At 36.7% G+C, this 13,682-nt stretch overlaps 2 protein-coding genes across 4 annotated transcripts in view; one reads left to right on the top strand and one right to left on the bottom strand.

Annotated features, from left to right (window-relative positions):
* PLEKHH2 (pleckstrin homology, MyTH4 and FERM domain containing H2) overlaps positions 1–13,682 on the top strand; it is a 131,600-nt gene that overhangs the window by 50,129 nt on the left and 67,789 nt on the right. For 2 of the 3 annotated variants that reach the window (XM_049695984.1, XM_004265010.3), the window contains 4 exons: positions 3,903–3,965; positions 11,505–11,654; positions 12,763–12,846; positions 13,454–13,535. In XM_049695984.1, the coding sequence (XP_049551941.1) occupies positions 3,903–3,965; positions 11,505–11,654; positions 12,763–12,846; positions 13,454–13,535 (379 nt within the window). Of the gene's footprint in view, positions 1–3,902; positions 3,966–11,504; positions 11,655–11,868; positions 11,915–12,762; positions 12,847–13,453; positions 13,536–13,682 lie in introns of those variants that run through there. The other variant, XM_033419173.2, reaches the window with a different exon arrangement.
* C1GALT1C1L (C1GALT1 specific chaperone 1 like) lies at positions 246–3,761 on the bottom strand. Its single transcript, XM_012539566.1, is given in 8 exon segments — positions 246–386; positions 389–495; positions 498–665; positions 668–780; positions 782–1,129; positions 1,131–1,216; positions 1,261–1,438; positions 3,739–3,761. Coding segments are annotated over 8 exon segments (1,164 nt in total).

Below are 13,682 nucleotides of genomic sequence, written 5' to 3'. Positions count from 1 at the left end.
AATAAATAAAAGAATGCTAAAAATTTCTAATAACATGAATAAACTGTAAAAGAAACAGTTGACGTTAATTTTAATGTTATATTTTATTTAATGCAACATATCCAAAATATTATCATTTCATTGTTGAGTCAGTATGAACAATTACTGAGATTTTTATACTTTTTATACTAGGTTTTCAAATAATATTATTGAATGGAGTGTGTATTTTATACTTATGCTACATGTCAATTTGGACTAGCCACATTTCAAGCACTCCTGGACAACACAGTCCTATTATTTCCCGGCCCTCTGTCATTTTCTGAACCATTTGAAGGCAAGAAAATCAGTGTGTCATTGAAATAATGTCCAAATGCCCTGAGCTGGCACACACCATCCATCATCCATCTATCATCTTCTCGGGAGTCAGTCCATTAAAAGTAATAGCCATATCTGAACAGCAGGCTTCTGCTACTTGCTGAGGGTTACTAGACATTGTCTCTTGAATAAGACATGCAGTTTTGTATTTATAAATAGAGTTCTTCCTTCGGAATCCTCTGCATTTTCTGCAAGAACTCCTGCATATTTCAGGCAGACTGCCAGTTGCTTATCTTCAGATAACTTCCAAATCACACTTTGATCTGCACACTTTTCAGACTTATTCAGAAGTCTGTTAAGTCTTTTCATAGCTCTATACTTAAAACAATTTCTTCTCCCATAGTCACATATTCAAGGTCACCAGATGTTATAGTGTGGCCCAGATAGAAAGGTTGTGATGCATCCCTAGTAAACAGAAGATACTTTATTTTCAATGACAGTAAATGTAGTGGGATGTGGAGGAAAGAACCAGTTGTCGTTGTTGCCGTGCTTCCCAAAGACATATTTGTACCTTTTCCTTATCTGTGTCCACATGTCATTTTTTATCTTAAACAAACCATCATTTTTAGTACTGTAGCGCTCTGTTTTGTCACAGTGTTTGGCCCAAGTCTCTTTCAGTACAGCCCAATAATACTCATCATTGGGTTCTACAAGGATGGTAGAGTAAATACAGATACTTTTACTGAGCTCCATGCGTTCCACTTCTGAAATGTTTAAGAAATCTTTTGTGTTAGGTGGGTGAAGGTGATGATGCTCATGGTCTTGAGTTTTATCTGTGTCGAATGGTAATTGGCCCAAACATAGTTATCAAAACACAGCAAATTCTCCCAACCAGTGTACCCTTAAAAAATGATACAGTACACTCATAACAGAAACCATCTTTCAGGCATTGAGAACAGAGCACACCTCAGTTGGGGTCCCTGTCACCCAGGCAGTCCAGAGAGGGCAGCTCCCTGCTGGGCCGTTGTAGCTGCAGGAGGCCGCTTCTCTGTGGTTTTCAAGAAGGGGACAGGTCTGGAGTGTCGGCTTTGGGGGTGGTATCCAGGGTGCTGTGAGTTTGAGATGTTCTGGAAGTTCAGGGCGTCTGGGAATATCAGCCAACAATAAAATTGATAGAGTCTGAGCCACAGACTGAGCCACAGACGGCTCTAGTGTTGACCAGACTTTAATACTCAGCAAAAAATTTAGTTTTACATCCTGGTTGTGTATGATGTTAACTGCATTGGGTCCTATTTAATACTTTTGTTTATTTTACTTATAATATTCATTTTACTATTTAACTCTCCAAACTTTTTTTAATTCCCCACCCTCTAAAATCTCCAAACTTTCTCTTCTCCACAGAACTTTAAAAAAATACCCAGATATTTTTCCATTCTCTGTGCTGTATGCTTTTGTGGACGTGTGTGTTTAATCAGAGTATCTTCTATACTCTTTCCATCATGATCTGTAAGAATTAAAACTCAGTTGTGACATAAACATACCACCTATGGAGCTTATGAGAATACAACACTTTCTGATATCACTGGGACTTTTTTTCTATATTAAGCCTGTGTCAATGTATCTTTTTTTTTTTTTTTTTTTTTTTTATGCGGTACGCGGGGCTCTCACTGTTGTGACCTCTCCCGCTGTGGAGCACAGGCTCCGGACGCGCAGGCTCAGCAGCCATGGCTCACAGGCCCAGCAGCTCCGCGGCATGTGGGATCTTCCTGGACCACAGCACGAACCCATGTCCCCTGCATTGGCAGGCGGACTCTCAACCACTGTGCCACCAGGGAAGCCCTTTTCTTTGTTTTAAAATTTTTTATTATTTATTTTTTATTGAAGTATAGTTGATTTACAATGTTGTGTTAGTTTCAGGTGTACAGCAAAGTGATTCCATATATATATTCTTTTTCAGATTCTTTTCCCATATAGGTTATTACAAAATATCAAATGTAGTTCCCTGTGCTATACAGTAGGTCCCTGTTGTTTATTTTATATATAGGAATGTTTATATGTTACTCCCAAATTCCTAATTTATCCCTCCCCTGATCATTGGGAATTTTTTTTTTAGCATCTTTATTGGAGTATAATTGCTTTACAATGGTGTGTTAATTTCTGCTTTATAACAAAGTGAATCAGCTATACATATACATATATCCCCATATCTCTTCCCTCTTGCGTCTCCCTCCCTGCCATCCTCCCTATCCCACCCCTCTAGGTGGTCACAAAGCACCGAGCTGATCTCCCTGTGCTATGCGGCTGCTTCCCACTAGCTATCGGTTTTACATTTGGTAGTGTATATATGTCCATGCCACTCTCTCACTTTGTCCCAGCTTACCCTTCCCCCTCCCCATGTCCTCAAGTCCATTCTCTAGTAGGTCTGCATCTTTATTCCCATCCTGCGCCTAGGTTCTTCATGACCTTTTTTTAGATTCCATATATATGTGTTAACATACGGTATTTGTTTTCTCTTTCTGACTTACTTTACTCTGTATGACAGACTCTAGGTCTATCCACTTCACTACAGATAACTCAATTTCGTTTCTTTTTATGGCTGAGTAATATTCCATTGTATATATGTGCCACATCTTTATCCATTTGTCTGTCGATGGGCACTTAGGTTGCTTCCATGTCCTGGCTATTGTAAATAGAGCTGCAATGAACATTGTGGTACATGACTTGTTTTGAATTATGGTTTTCTCAGGGGATATGCCCAGTAGTGGGATTGTTGGGTCGTATGGTAGCTGTGTTTTTAGTTAGTTTTTTTCTTTGCGGTACGCGGGCCTCTCACTGTTGTGGCCTCTCCCGTTGCGGAGCACAGGCTCCGGATGCGCAGGCTCAGCGGCCATGGCTCACGGGCCCAGCTGCTCCATGGCATGTGGGATCTTCCCGGACCGGGGCACGAACCCGTGTTCCCTGCATCGGCAGGCGGACTTTCAACCACTGTGCCACCAGGGAAGCCCTATTTTTAGTTTTTTAAGGAAACTCCGTACTGTTCTCCATAGTGGCTGTATCAATTTATATTCCGAGCAAGAGTGCAAGAGGGTTCCATTTTTTCCACACCCTCTCCAGCATTTATTGTTTGTAGATTTTTTGATGATGGCCGTTCTGACTGGTGTGAGATGATATCTCATTGTAGTTCTGATTTGCGCTTCTCTAATGATTAATGATGTTGAGCATTCTTTCATGTGTTTGTTGGCAATCTGTATATCTTCTTTGGAGAAATGTCTATTTTTGATCAACAAATCAAATATGACATTTGAGGTCTTACTATTCTCTTAGATTTAATTTATTGTTCTCAATATGTGTTAACCAGTGATTTCTAACATATAGTCCAATGAAGAAAATTCTATTGATGAATACTCATGTAGTATATATTACATTGTATTAAAAGTATCAAACCTTTGGTATTTTGTTTGATCCATTTTTAAATATGCCCTGAAAGAGCTTTTAATGTGCTAAATTGTATGAAATCATATTCACTGAGGTACTTTAAATGTTCTTAAAGAATTCCAAAAGGGAAATATGAATTTTTCTATTTTTTTATATCTTTTCTCACTTTTCAGATGCAGCAGCTGGAGAGACAAGTTATTGATGCTGAACGTCAAGCAGAAAAAGCTTTTCAACAGGTAGGATATAGTTTTAGTTAAAAAATTGTTTTCTGCCTCTACCAGTATAAACATTGTTTTGCCCAAAACAATCCTGAAAATAGTCTTCAGCTGTCCTCCTCATTTTATCATTTTTACTGTTCATGAGCTGGTTCCATAGAGAAAATGGAGAATCTAACTTTGTTTTGCCCCTTAATAAATTTTCAAAAGGACAAAAATGCTTCTATTTGGAAGTTTTATCTTACTTATGAAAAAAATCAAATATGACTTTTATGGTTATGCCTAACCATAATGACAGTTTATGTATAAATATGTTCATGGCAGCTTTATTTATAGTAATAAAGAGTTGGAGATAATATGAATGCCATTTTGTAGGAGAATGAATTAGAGAACTGTATCTATTCCATGAAATATTAAACAACAATTAAAAATAACTATTACGGGCTTCCCTGGTGGTGCAGTGGTTGAGAGTCCGCCTGCCGATGCAGGGGACACAGGTTCGTGCCCTGGTCTGAGAAGATCCCACATGCTGCGGAGCGGCTGGGCCCGTGAGCCATGGCCACTGAGCCTGCGCCTCCGGAGCCTGTGCTCCACAATGGGAGAGGCCACAACAGTGAGAGGCCCGCGTACAGCAAAAAAACAAAAATCTATTACAAAGAATATATGCAAATATGGAAAAATGCTTAGTTATATTAGAAATAATATTTACAGATTTTTATATTTAACATGATGTTATATTTAACATTTTTATTTTTATTTTTTTTATTTAACAACAACAAAAAAAATTTGTGTTTGTGGAATTATGGATGATTGGTTTTTTTATTCTGTATATTCATACTTTCTAGTTTTTGATTTTGGTACTACTTTTACTTTAAAAAAATAATCTTTTGATAAATCACTTAACCCTTTCTGGGCCTTGACAACAGTAAAACGAGCGGTTTGGATGAGCCCACCAGCCTTAAAGTTTGTCTAAGGAGCCTAAATTGATAATTTCACATTTTATGAAAAGATCTCTGTCAGATTCAGTCAAGTCAAGAATTTCAGAATTCTTAAATACAAAATTATTTCTTCCAAGGAGTGTATCTTCAATTTCTTATACTTGCTCTAAGTTTGTCATGTTTCTTCCTTCAGTTTGAGTATTACCAAATCTTGTTTTCACCTAAAAGATTTAATTTTACTCCGTAGATTGTTTTAGTGGCTTGACTAAGTTAACCCAATTTAACCTAATCCTTAATTTTCTTAAATTAATTATACTTGAAGATAAAATCTTAAAACTTTATTATGCAAAATTTCAACCACTACAGGAGCAGAGAACATAGTATAATGAAGCCCTGTCATCACCTTCAGCAGTTAGTTGATGCACAGCTAGTATATACCTCCACCCACTTCTTCCCTACCCCCACACTAGGTTATTTTGAAACAAGTCCCAGATATTATATCATTCCACCCAACAGTATTTCAGCAACTCATCTACAAAGACTTAAAAATCATAGCTACAGTACCATCACCCCACCGAAAAATTACCAGTAATTTTTTAAAACCTCAAATGTAGATTTTGATACAAGTACTAGTAATAATGGTAAGGATGTATGATTTGCTTGCTTTTTTTTTTTTTTTGGCGGTACGCGGGCCTCTGACTGTTGTGGCCTCTCCCGTTACGGAGCACAGGCTCCGGATGCGCAGGCTCAGCGGCCATGGCTCACGGGCCCAGCCGCTCCACGGCCTGTGGGATCTTCCCGGACCGGGGCACGAATCCGTGTCCCCTGCATCAGCAGGAGGACTCTCAACCACTGCGCCACTAGGGAAGCCCTGCTTGGTTTTTTTGTATTTTATATTCTTTAGTTGATGGGACCAAATAGTAATTACTCTACATATATCTATAAAAAGCCAATAATTAACAGTAAAGTCATTAAAGGTCACTTACATTCTAAAAGAAAGACTCTTGTGTTTATATCACTCTCTGTCACTCTATACCAAATGTCTTTTTCTGTGGTGGGCCATATATGTGCGTCCCTATTCAGCCTTCAGCCTTTTGCAGCATACGTTTGTCATTTTGTTGACCTGTCTTTCATGTCTCCTTCCCTTTCTTTCCCTTTCTGACTTTGGCCTTTCCTGGTGACATCTCTCTTTATTTCTGTACCCATGACTGTCTCTATACGTTTCTCTGTCTATTCTTTCCTAGCTTTCTTTTCCCTTCCCTTCTCTTCCCTTTTTCTCCTTTAACTGCTCGTATTATAGGAAAAAAAAAAAAAGACGGAAATTGAGGATGGTTTTGTTTTGCCTTAAGTTAAAAGTCTAAATTTATATATGCAGCAAATTTATTTAGCTCTGAAAATTAAACTAAATGAAGAATTTTTTAATTTGTGATTTTCATTTTTTTTTACCCCTTTGGTTCACTGGATCTTGAAAGAAAAAACGAATCCCCATTCTCAACTCAAGGGAAGCAAACCGTGGCAGTTTGTAGCCATCAGGGCCCAACCACTGATCTCAATAAGTTAACAGGAAGAATATCTTATTTGAAGTTGTCCTTTGAGGATATCAAATGTAAAGTTATTTAATTCTATGTGCCACATTTTTAAGCAAAATTATACAATGATTGGTTATTTTAGATATACTGCCTTAAATCAACACCCCCCCCAAAAGAGTGAGAATTGAAGATCTCCCAGAGTTTCTTTATAATCTGTAGATATTTCTTTTTGTCATACACTTTAAATTTATACAGTACCTATTTTTGTTATGCTTCAGAAGAATTTTTTCTTAAATATTTCATAATGAATCTAAAAGTTAACAGGAAATATAAACAGAGAGCAGATGAATTCTAATGTACTGACTATATTACTTTTTTTTTTTGCCTTTGCAAGACTAAGTAAATATTATTAACTTAGAGTAACTGAATCCTTCACTGTCTTTAACAGTTTCCATGGAACTATGGCCTATCTGCTGTTCATGTTGCTTAAATTCATAATTTATCCTTTGTCATTGAGCCATATCCTAAGACTTAAACTGTATTTATACTAACCTAGAAAGAATGTTTCACCACTAAAAGCAATAGTCAGCTGAAACAGCTCAGCTCTACACTTTAGCTTTGTACATTTTTCTCCTTGTTTATTAATGTGTGGGCATCACTTGCATAATCACTAAATAAGTTGCTGATAGAAAAAAGAATTAAACATTCTTCCAGAGAAATCTTGGCAGTCTTTTTACTTGATGCTGTAGTACATCTTTATTGTTATTGTTCACAAATTTTGAAAGCAGTATGTGCAGATCAACCCAATACTACTTATGAGAACTCTTGTGAGGCAGAAAAGCAGCAAATAGCACATTTGGGAGACACTGATAAACAGGATTCTTTCTCAAGTATCTGACTAGTTAGGTATATAATACAATCTAATACACTAATTTATGCTAACCAAAGAGGGCTAGATAATTTCCCCTGTAGGAGTTTGTCGTTTCAATTCTGTCTGTCTGGACTCAGTCGCTTGTGTGTATTTGATTCAGGCTTGGTAGGAGTTGGATTTAAATTTCCTTCTGACCATTCTAATATGTGGGCTCATCTGCCTTTTATAAAGTTGGTTCTTAGTATCCAAGTTATTTTTGGTTCTTAGTAAATGATAACTACTCAGTCATCCTAACATCCAAGACCGTGTAATGATTTGCTTCATTACATGGAAACCTACTTTATCCAGTGATGTTCCCTTTCACCTTCAGTGAGAATGGGCCTGGCCTTACTGCATAAATTTTGGAGCACTATGCTGAAATAACTATGTTTAAAATATGATTAGAATGATTAATTAATTTGCAATAAATTTTAATTAACTGGAAAATGATCTGGGATTCAAAATACTCTTAACAGTTTCATCATTGTATTTTGGAATGATTAAGTATCTTTGTCATGTCACTGCGATACTTATACAGGAATAGAAACTTACACCCCCCACTCAAAAATATAGTCACATCTTGATTACCTGTAGTGGGGGAGGGAGGGATGAAGTTAGAAATGAGAAGAAGGAAATATTGATATGGATAGTTACAATGCAGAAAATATTTGCAGTTTCTGCTTTCTCCAGGATAGACAAGAAAATGGAAAATAGTATTGGAAGTTGTGTCAGGGTCCCCAAGACTACCCTCAGGTTTGATGATTCACCAGAAAGACTCATGAAATCCTGAAAAGTTGTTATACTCATGGTTATGGTTTATTACAGTGAAAGCATACAGATTAACATCAGCAAAGGAAAAATGCACATAGGGCAGAGTCCAGGAGACACCAGGTACGAGCTTCCACTTGTCCTCTCACAGTGGAATTGCACAGGAATGCACTTGGTTCTCCCATCAGTGATGTGGGACAACATATATGAAGTATTGCCAACCAAGGTTGTTCATCCGAGCCTAGGTGTCCAGGATTTTTATTGGTGGGCGGGGTGGGGAGGGGTCAGTCTTATAAGCAAGAAATGCATGCATAACCCACCTTAGCTACTCAACTTCCAACCCCTCCAGAGGTCAAACTTGATACAGTGTGGCCCATGACCCAGGTAAGTAAACAAAAAAGGTATTCAGTATAAGTCACACTGTTAGCATAAACTATCTGGTGTGGCCCAGTATATCAGCTATATAAAGACAGTCTTATCAGGCAGAATATTCCAGGGGCTCAGAGGTTATTTCCCAGCAGACAGTCAAAGGCTAGTTCTTTCTTTGGAATGTACAGGGTTTGAGCACCCCAAGTCTGCTGAATTAACCCTTCATTGCACAAAAGCTCAGAATCAACAAGACTTTCGGGAAATAGCTGAGGAGTGTGCTGAGGGGGTAGGTAGATGCAACCAGAGGCTCTCCTGGAAGTAAAGGAGAAAGGTAGCCTGAAAGTACAAAACATTCCTCACTAGAGGATATCCACATATTGGTAACTGCAAGAGTTTATTCAACAACTAATTTGAATTCATAGGTGTGTGTTACTGGCCAGTCTCTGAGTCGTTAAAATTGTATAATTCAAGTTAAATAAATGGTAAAAGATCTGACCTATGTTCTGTGTACTTGTGGTAAGATATTTTTAAAGGCTGCTTAGTTTTTCTGTAGGCCTCTTAACTTTTCTGCAGATTTCTTATTCATACTAATTGCCAAGGAAGGCTGGTGAATCCTGTGGGACTTGGTCCTAACAGGGCCAGCTGGAAGAAGGTTGCCTGTAACTGCTTTGTGATCTCTCTGCTGCAGAGATGTTGCCACCTTTGTCAATGTTTTTCTTGCCCAGGAAAGTTGTTTATCTAAAAGTAATAGTCGAATGAAACAGTTGCACAAGGCGAAGGTGCAGCCAAGGAGCTCTGACTCTAGCATTCATTCGTAAAATGGGAACACCTTTCAAGTTGAATGTGTTTTTCAGGGAGGAAGAAGGTCCTGGAAAAATAGTTTTCCAGGACCATAGGCCTTTTCTAAGCAATAATAGGACAATTTTATATGGTAGCCCAATGTCCATAGGGTGGCTTGCTCCAATTTAATAAAAGAAGACTGTAGATGTAGGTCCGGTAATATTTATTTTTATTAATTTTGTCTTTCTGGAGTATTATGATCTATTACTCCCTCCTTGATGGAGGACTACCATTTTGCACTTGGTCTCTGCTCTTCTTTCCCTGCTTCCACAGCCACAGAATACCCTGCATGGAACTGGCTGTACCATTTTAAGACTGACCCTTGGTATTTACTGTCCAGCTCTCTGTCCTGCTCTGGCTTTTTTCATGACAGCATCTCTGATATAGGCCTTTGTCCTTGACCTCTTGGTCTGAAGTTCCTGCAGAAAGCCTGCTATATTATGTTTAAAAATCTAAATCTTAAAATAACTTAAAATTATCATTTGGATAGTAGAATATATTTTTTCTCCTATTTTTTTGGATCTGCTTTTATTTTCATAGCTTCCAGCCATGTGGGTGGTATTTAAATAGGACAGTTTTGGCATTTGAGTTGAATTTACATTTATACAGTGAACTCACAGATGAAACTTTGTATTCATAGTTAAAAAAACAAAACCAAACTAACCTTAACACCCTCCTTCTAGGAACCCTCATTAATCAAGTATTTTTGAGCTTTAAGTAAGTTCATTTTGATTTTTCAGAGATGTTTTATAAGACTTTTCATCTTAACTATCATCTTTAATTTCTCAAATGCCTTTACATATTTTTCTTCTTTGCCCCCTATAATCTAAAACATTACTAAGATTACATTCTTACCTATTTGGAGTATGTAGAATAAAAGTTTTAATATTGTATACAGTGCCCAGTACTTTATTTTCTTTCTTACTAACATTAACATCACACATATCTCTTCAAACATTTCATATGCCCAAATGTGTTTTGCAGAAGATCCAAGCAGAGCCAGTATATCTTAGATATTAAAATTGAGGCACCACAACCCCTAGCCGTACAGCGATCTATTTTATCTTGCTTTATTTTTCCCATTACCCTTATTGCCATCTGTAACAAACTGTGTGATTTTTAGTCATTACAATATTTGTGCTCTCTCTTACCCACTAGAATGTAATTTCTATGCAGGCAGAGATTTGGGGGTCTGCTTTATTCACTGATGTCTTCCCAGGACCTGGTATAGACCTGGCACTTGGCAGGTGTTCATTGAATATTTGTTAAAGTATTGAATCAATAAACCCTCACGGAATGTACTCTCCTACCTATATCTTGACTGTCATACTTTTTTACTCTCTATGATTTCATCATTGGGGTTTTAAGGTTCTTTTTTGGTTTGTTTTTAATATTTATTTATTTATTTGGCTGCGGGTCTTAGTTGTGGCACGTGGGATCTTCCCTGCGGCGCTTGGGTTCTTCATTGTGGAGAGCGGGCTTCTCTCTAGTTGTGGCGTGTGGGCTCCAGAGCATGTGGGCTCAGTAGTTGCAGTGCGTGGCCTCTCTATTTGTGGCACATGGGCTCCAGAGCGTGCGGGCTCAGTAGTTGCAGTGCTCAGCCTCAGTTGCCCCACGGCATGTGGGATCTTAGTTCGCCGACCAGGGATTGAACCAGCATCCCCTGCACTGGAAGGCAGATTCTTAACCACTGCACCACCAGGGAAGTCCCTTTAAGGTTCTTTTGTTTTACTTTTGCTTTCTGTTGTATATGTGTACCTTTTTCAGCTAAGTTCAGTTTTTTTTCCCAAGATGTGTTATTATACTAGGTCATCCAGTCTGAGTCTTACCTTACCACTCAATGTCTGTAGTTGATATTCTTACTTTTTTATAAAGTATGAAAAAATGAGAGCTGGAAGCTTTCTAATTCTATGCTCACATGAAATACTTTGCATATTATCATTGATCTAGTTAACATGTGCATTTCTTTACATGATAGCAATATTATGAGAATCTTTCATGTACCCTCATGCACCTCAGGGGTAACATCACTTAGCAAAATAGTCTTCAGACTTTATAATTGTTAAATACATTAAAACTTGCTGTTCAATGTTTTCCTTTTATGACAATACCTTTTAGGAATTTAATGTTAAAGTAAAATTCTGAATTTAATACTATGATAAATTAAGTATGTGCATAGTTTTAATATTTTATCCTCTGAATTTAGGTACAAGTTATGGAAGAAAAATTAAAAGCAGCTAATATTCAAACCAGTGAATCAGAGACGAGGTTGTATAAAAAGTGTCAAGATCTGGAAACCCTAATACAGGAAAAAGATGACATCATTCAAAACTTGGAACTGCAACTTGAGGAGCAGGTTAGGAAGAATTTGATCATCAAAGAGTCCTAAATATGTGCATTCATTTATACATAATCGCAAAGATTAAAAAGAGAGTCAAAATTTCTAAATTTTGATCAGAAATCTTACTTGGTGACCCCCTAGGACTACATCACATTACTGGTGAAAGGTGCAAGTTAAATACATTCACTTTAAATCCGGGGTGATTCCAAGGCAGTATCTACCACTTTTTGGATGTGACAATACTCCTTAAGTTGGAAACACTTGGTTATCAGCAGGTATTTATGTCTGTAAAATGTTTCCAATAAATTTTTGCTTTAGATTGTTAGGGTGTTGGAAATGTTTATGGAAGGTTAAATTTTAAACATGTGTTTGATTTGACTCTAATCCTTCTGCTTAGAAATGTGTATACTGTTTTTAAACCACTTCATTGAGATCAAGTATAGTATTTAGTTTATTTTTTTTTAGTTTTTAGGAAAAAAATTGCACTAGGGTTATTTACTTAAAAGGTCATTTAGTGTCATTTAAACATGACCACTATAGAACTGTTCAATGTTTAATCATTTTTTTCATTTCTCTGGCGTCAGTGTTCCTTTAGGTCAGTGGCTTTCAGCCTCCACCCACTAGGATTTATATGATAGTCACACTCTCAGTAGTTTTGTGACCATAACCAGATTTAAAGTTTGATGGATGTGAGCTAGAGTTTCTCAATCTCTATTTTTTCTGGACCTTCTAAAACTAGCACTTGAGGGGAAAATAAGCTATTCTCCAGAGGAGATTCTGATTCTTCTCTCCCCAACCTGGTTGAACTCTATTCCACTGTTCTAAACCTAGACTATTTCCAGAAATGGTTTATTTTGTTGATAAATTCAGTGGATTGATTTTGGTATATGATCTTTCAGAGAAAGGGAATAGCAGATGTTAAAGCTAGAAATATTTATGTATGCTTTTATTATTGTTCTGCTGGACAGCCATTCTTATTTTTTCCTATGTTTGGTAATTTAAAGGCAGACGTCTTAACTTGGAAACAGGTTTTAAGTGGACTTGCCTTTTATATCTATGACTGTAACGTTTCCAGACCAGTGAGCTTCTGTTTGAACTAAACAAACTGCTAATGTTATTTCAGAAACAAATAAGGATTCAAGAAGCTAAAATAATAGAAGAGAAAGCAGCTAAGATCAAAGAATGGGTAACAGTTAAGTTGAATGAGGTATTTATTGCCATATTTGTCTTTTCTTTACCTTTTACTTCTTTTGAATAGATAAGTCATCAGAATATCTGAATGAAACAAAATTCTGATCAGTTGGTGGTGCTGCTGGCTTTTGGCAAACATGAGATAGGTAGTTTTCACTTTAATGACTAATGTAATTTTAAAATTAAAAATATTGATAGACCCATGGTAAGCAGTGTTAAGTAGCCTCATTCTAATTAGTTGACTAGTTCTAATTAGTTAACTTTAAATAATTAGAGAATATATGTGCATAGCTCATGAAATTAATATAGTCAGTATCTGAGAAGTACACATTATTTAGTTTATATGGCAGATTAAATGCCAAAATAATTTGGTTTAAAATAACTTTACAGTGGAAAAGACATAGGGGTGAAAAACATTTAAAACTTTTAGCTCTGGAAACAAATATTAAAGCCATAATTATCTAGGCTGACAATCTGTGCTGATAAATTCATCTGATATTTACTTATTTCTTTTGTATTTTGCTTGTGTTTAATGAGATATTAACATTTTCTAAATGTTTAATTTATTAGTACATTTTAGAAATGTTATCCCTGTATAAAAGAAAACCATTATGTTCTTTTAGCTGGAATTGGAGAATCAGAATCTTCGTTTGATCAACCAAAACCAAACCGAAGAGATAAGAACAATACAGTCAAAATTACAAGGTATGTGCACTTTGACTAAGATAGCCTACTTGGATTTATTTGCTAGAATTTTACTATTGAGCGCTTGAAATATGACTTGTACAACTAAGGAACTGAATTTTATATTTTATCTAATTTGAATTCATTTAAATTTAAATAGCCACATGT

The sequence above is a fragment of the Orcinus orca genome, chromosome 13 (genome assembly GCF_937001465.1).
Source record: "Orcinus orca chromosome 13, mOrcOrc1.1, whole genome shotgun sequence".
NCBI classification, from domain to species: domain Eukaryota; kingdom Metazoa; phylum Chordata; class Mammalia; order Artiodactyla; family Delphinidae; genus Orcinus; species Orcinus orca.
The sequence above is the reverse complement of the archived record's forward strand: the minus strand, read 5'-3'. Positions and strand labels throughout refer to the sequence as shown.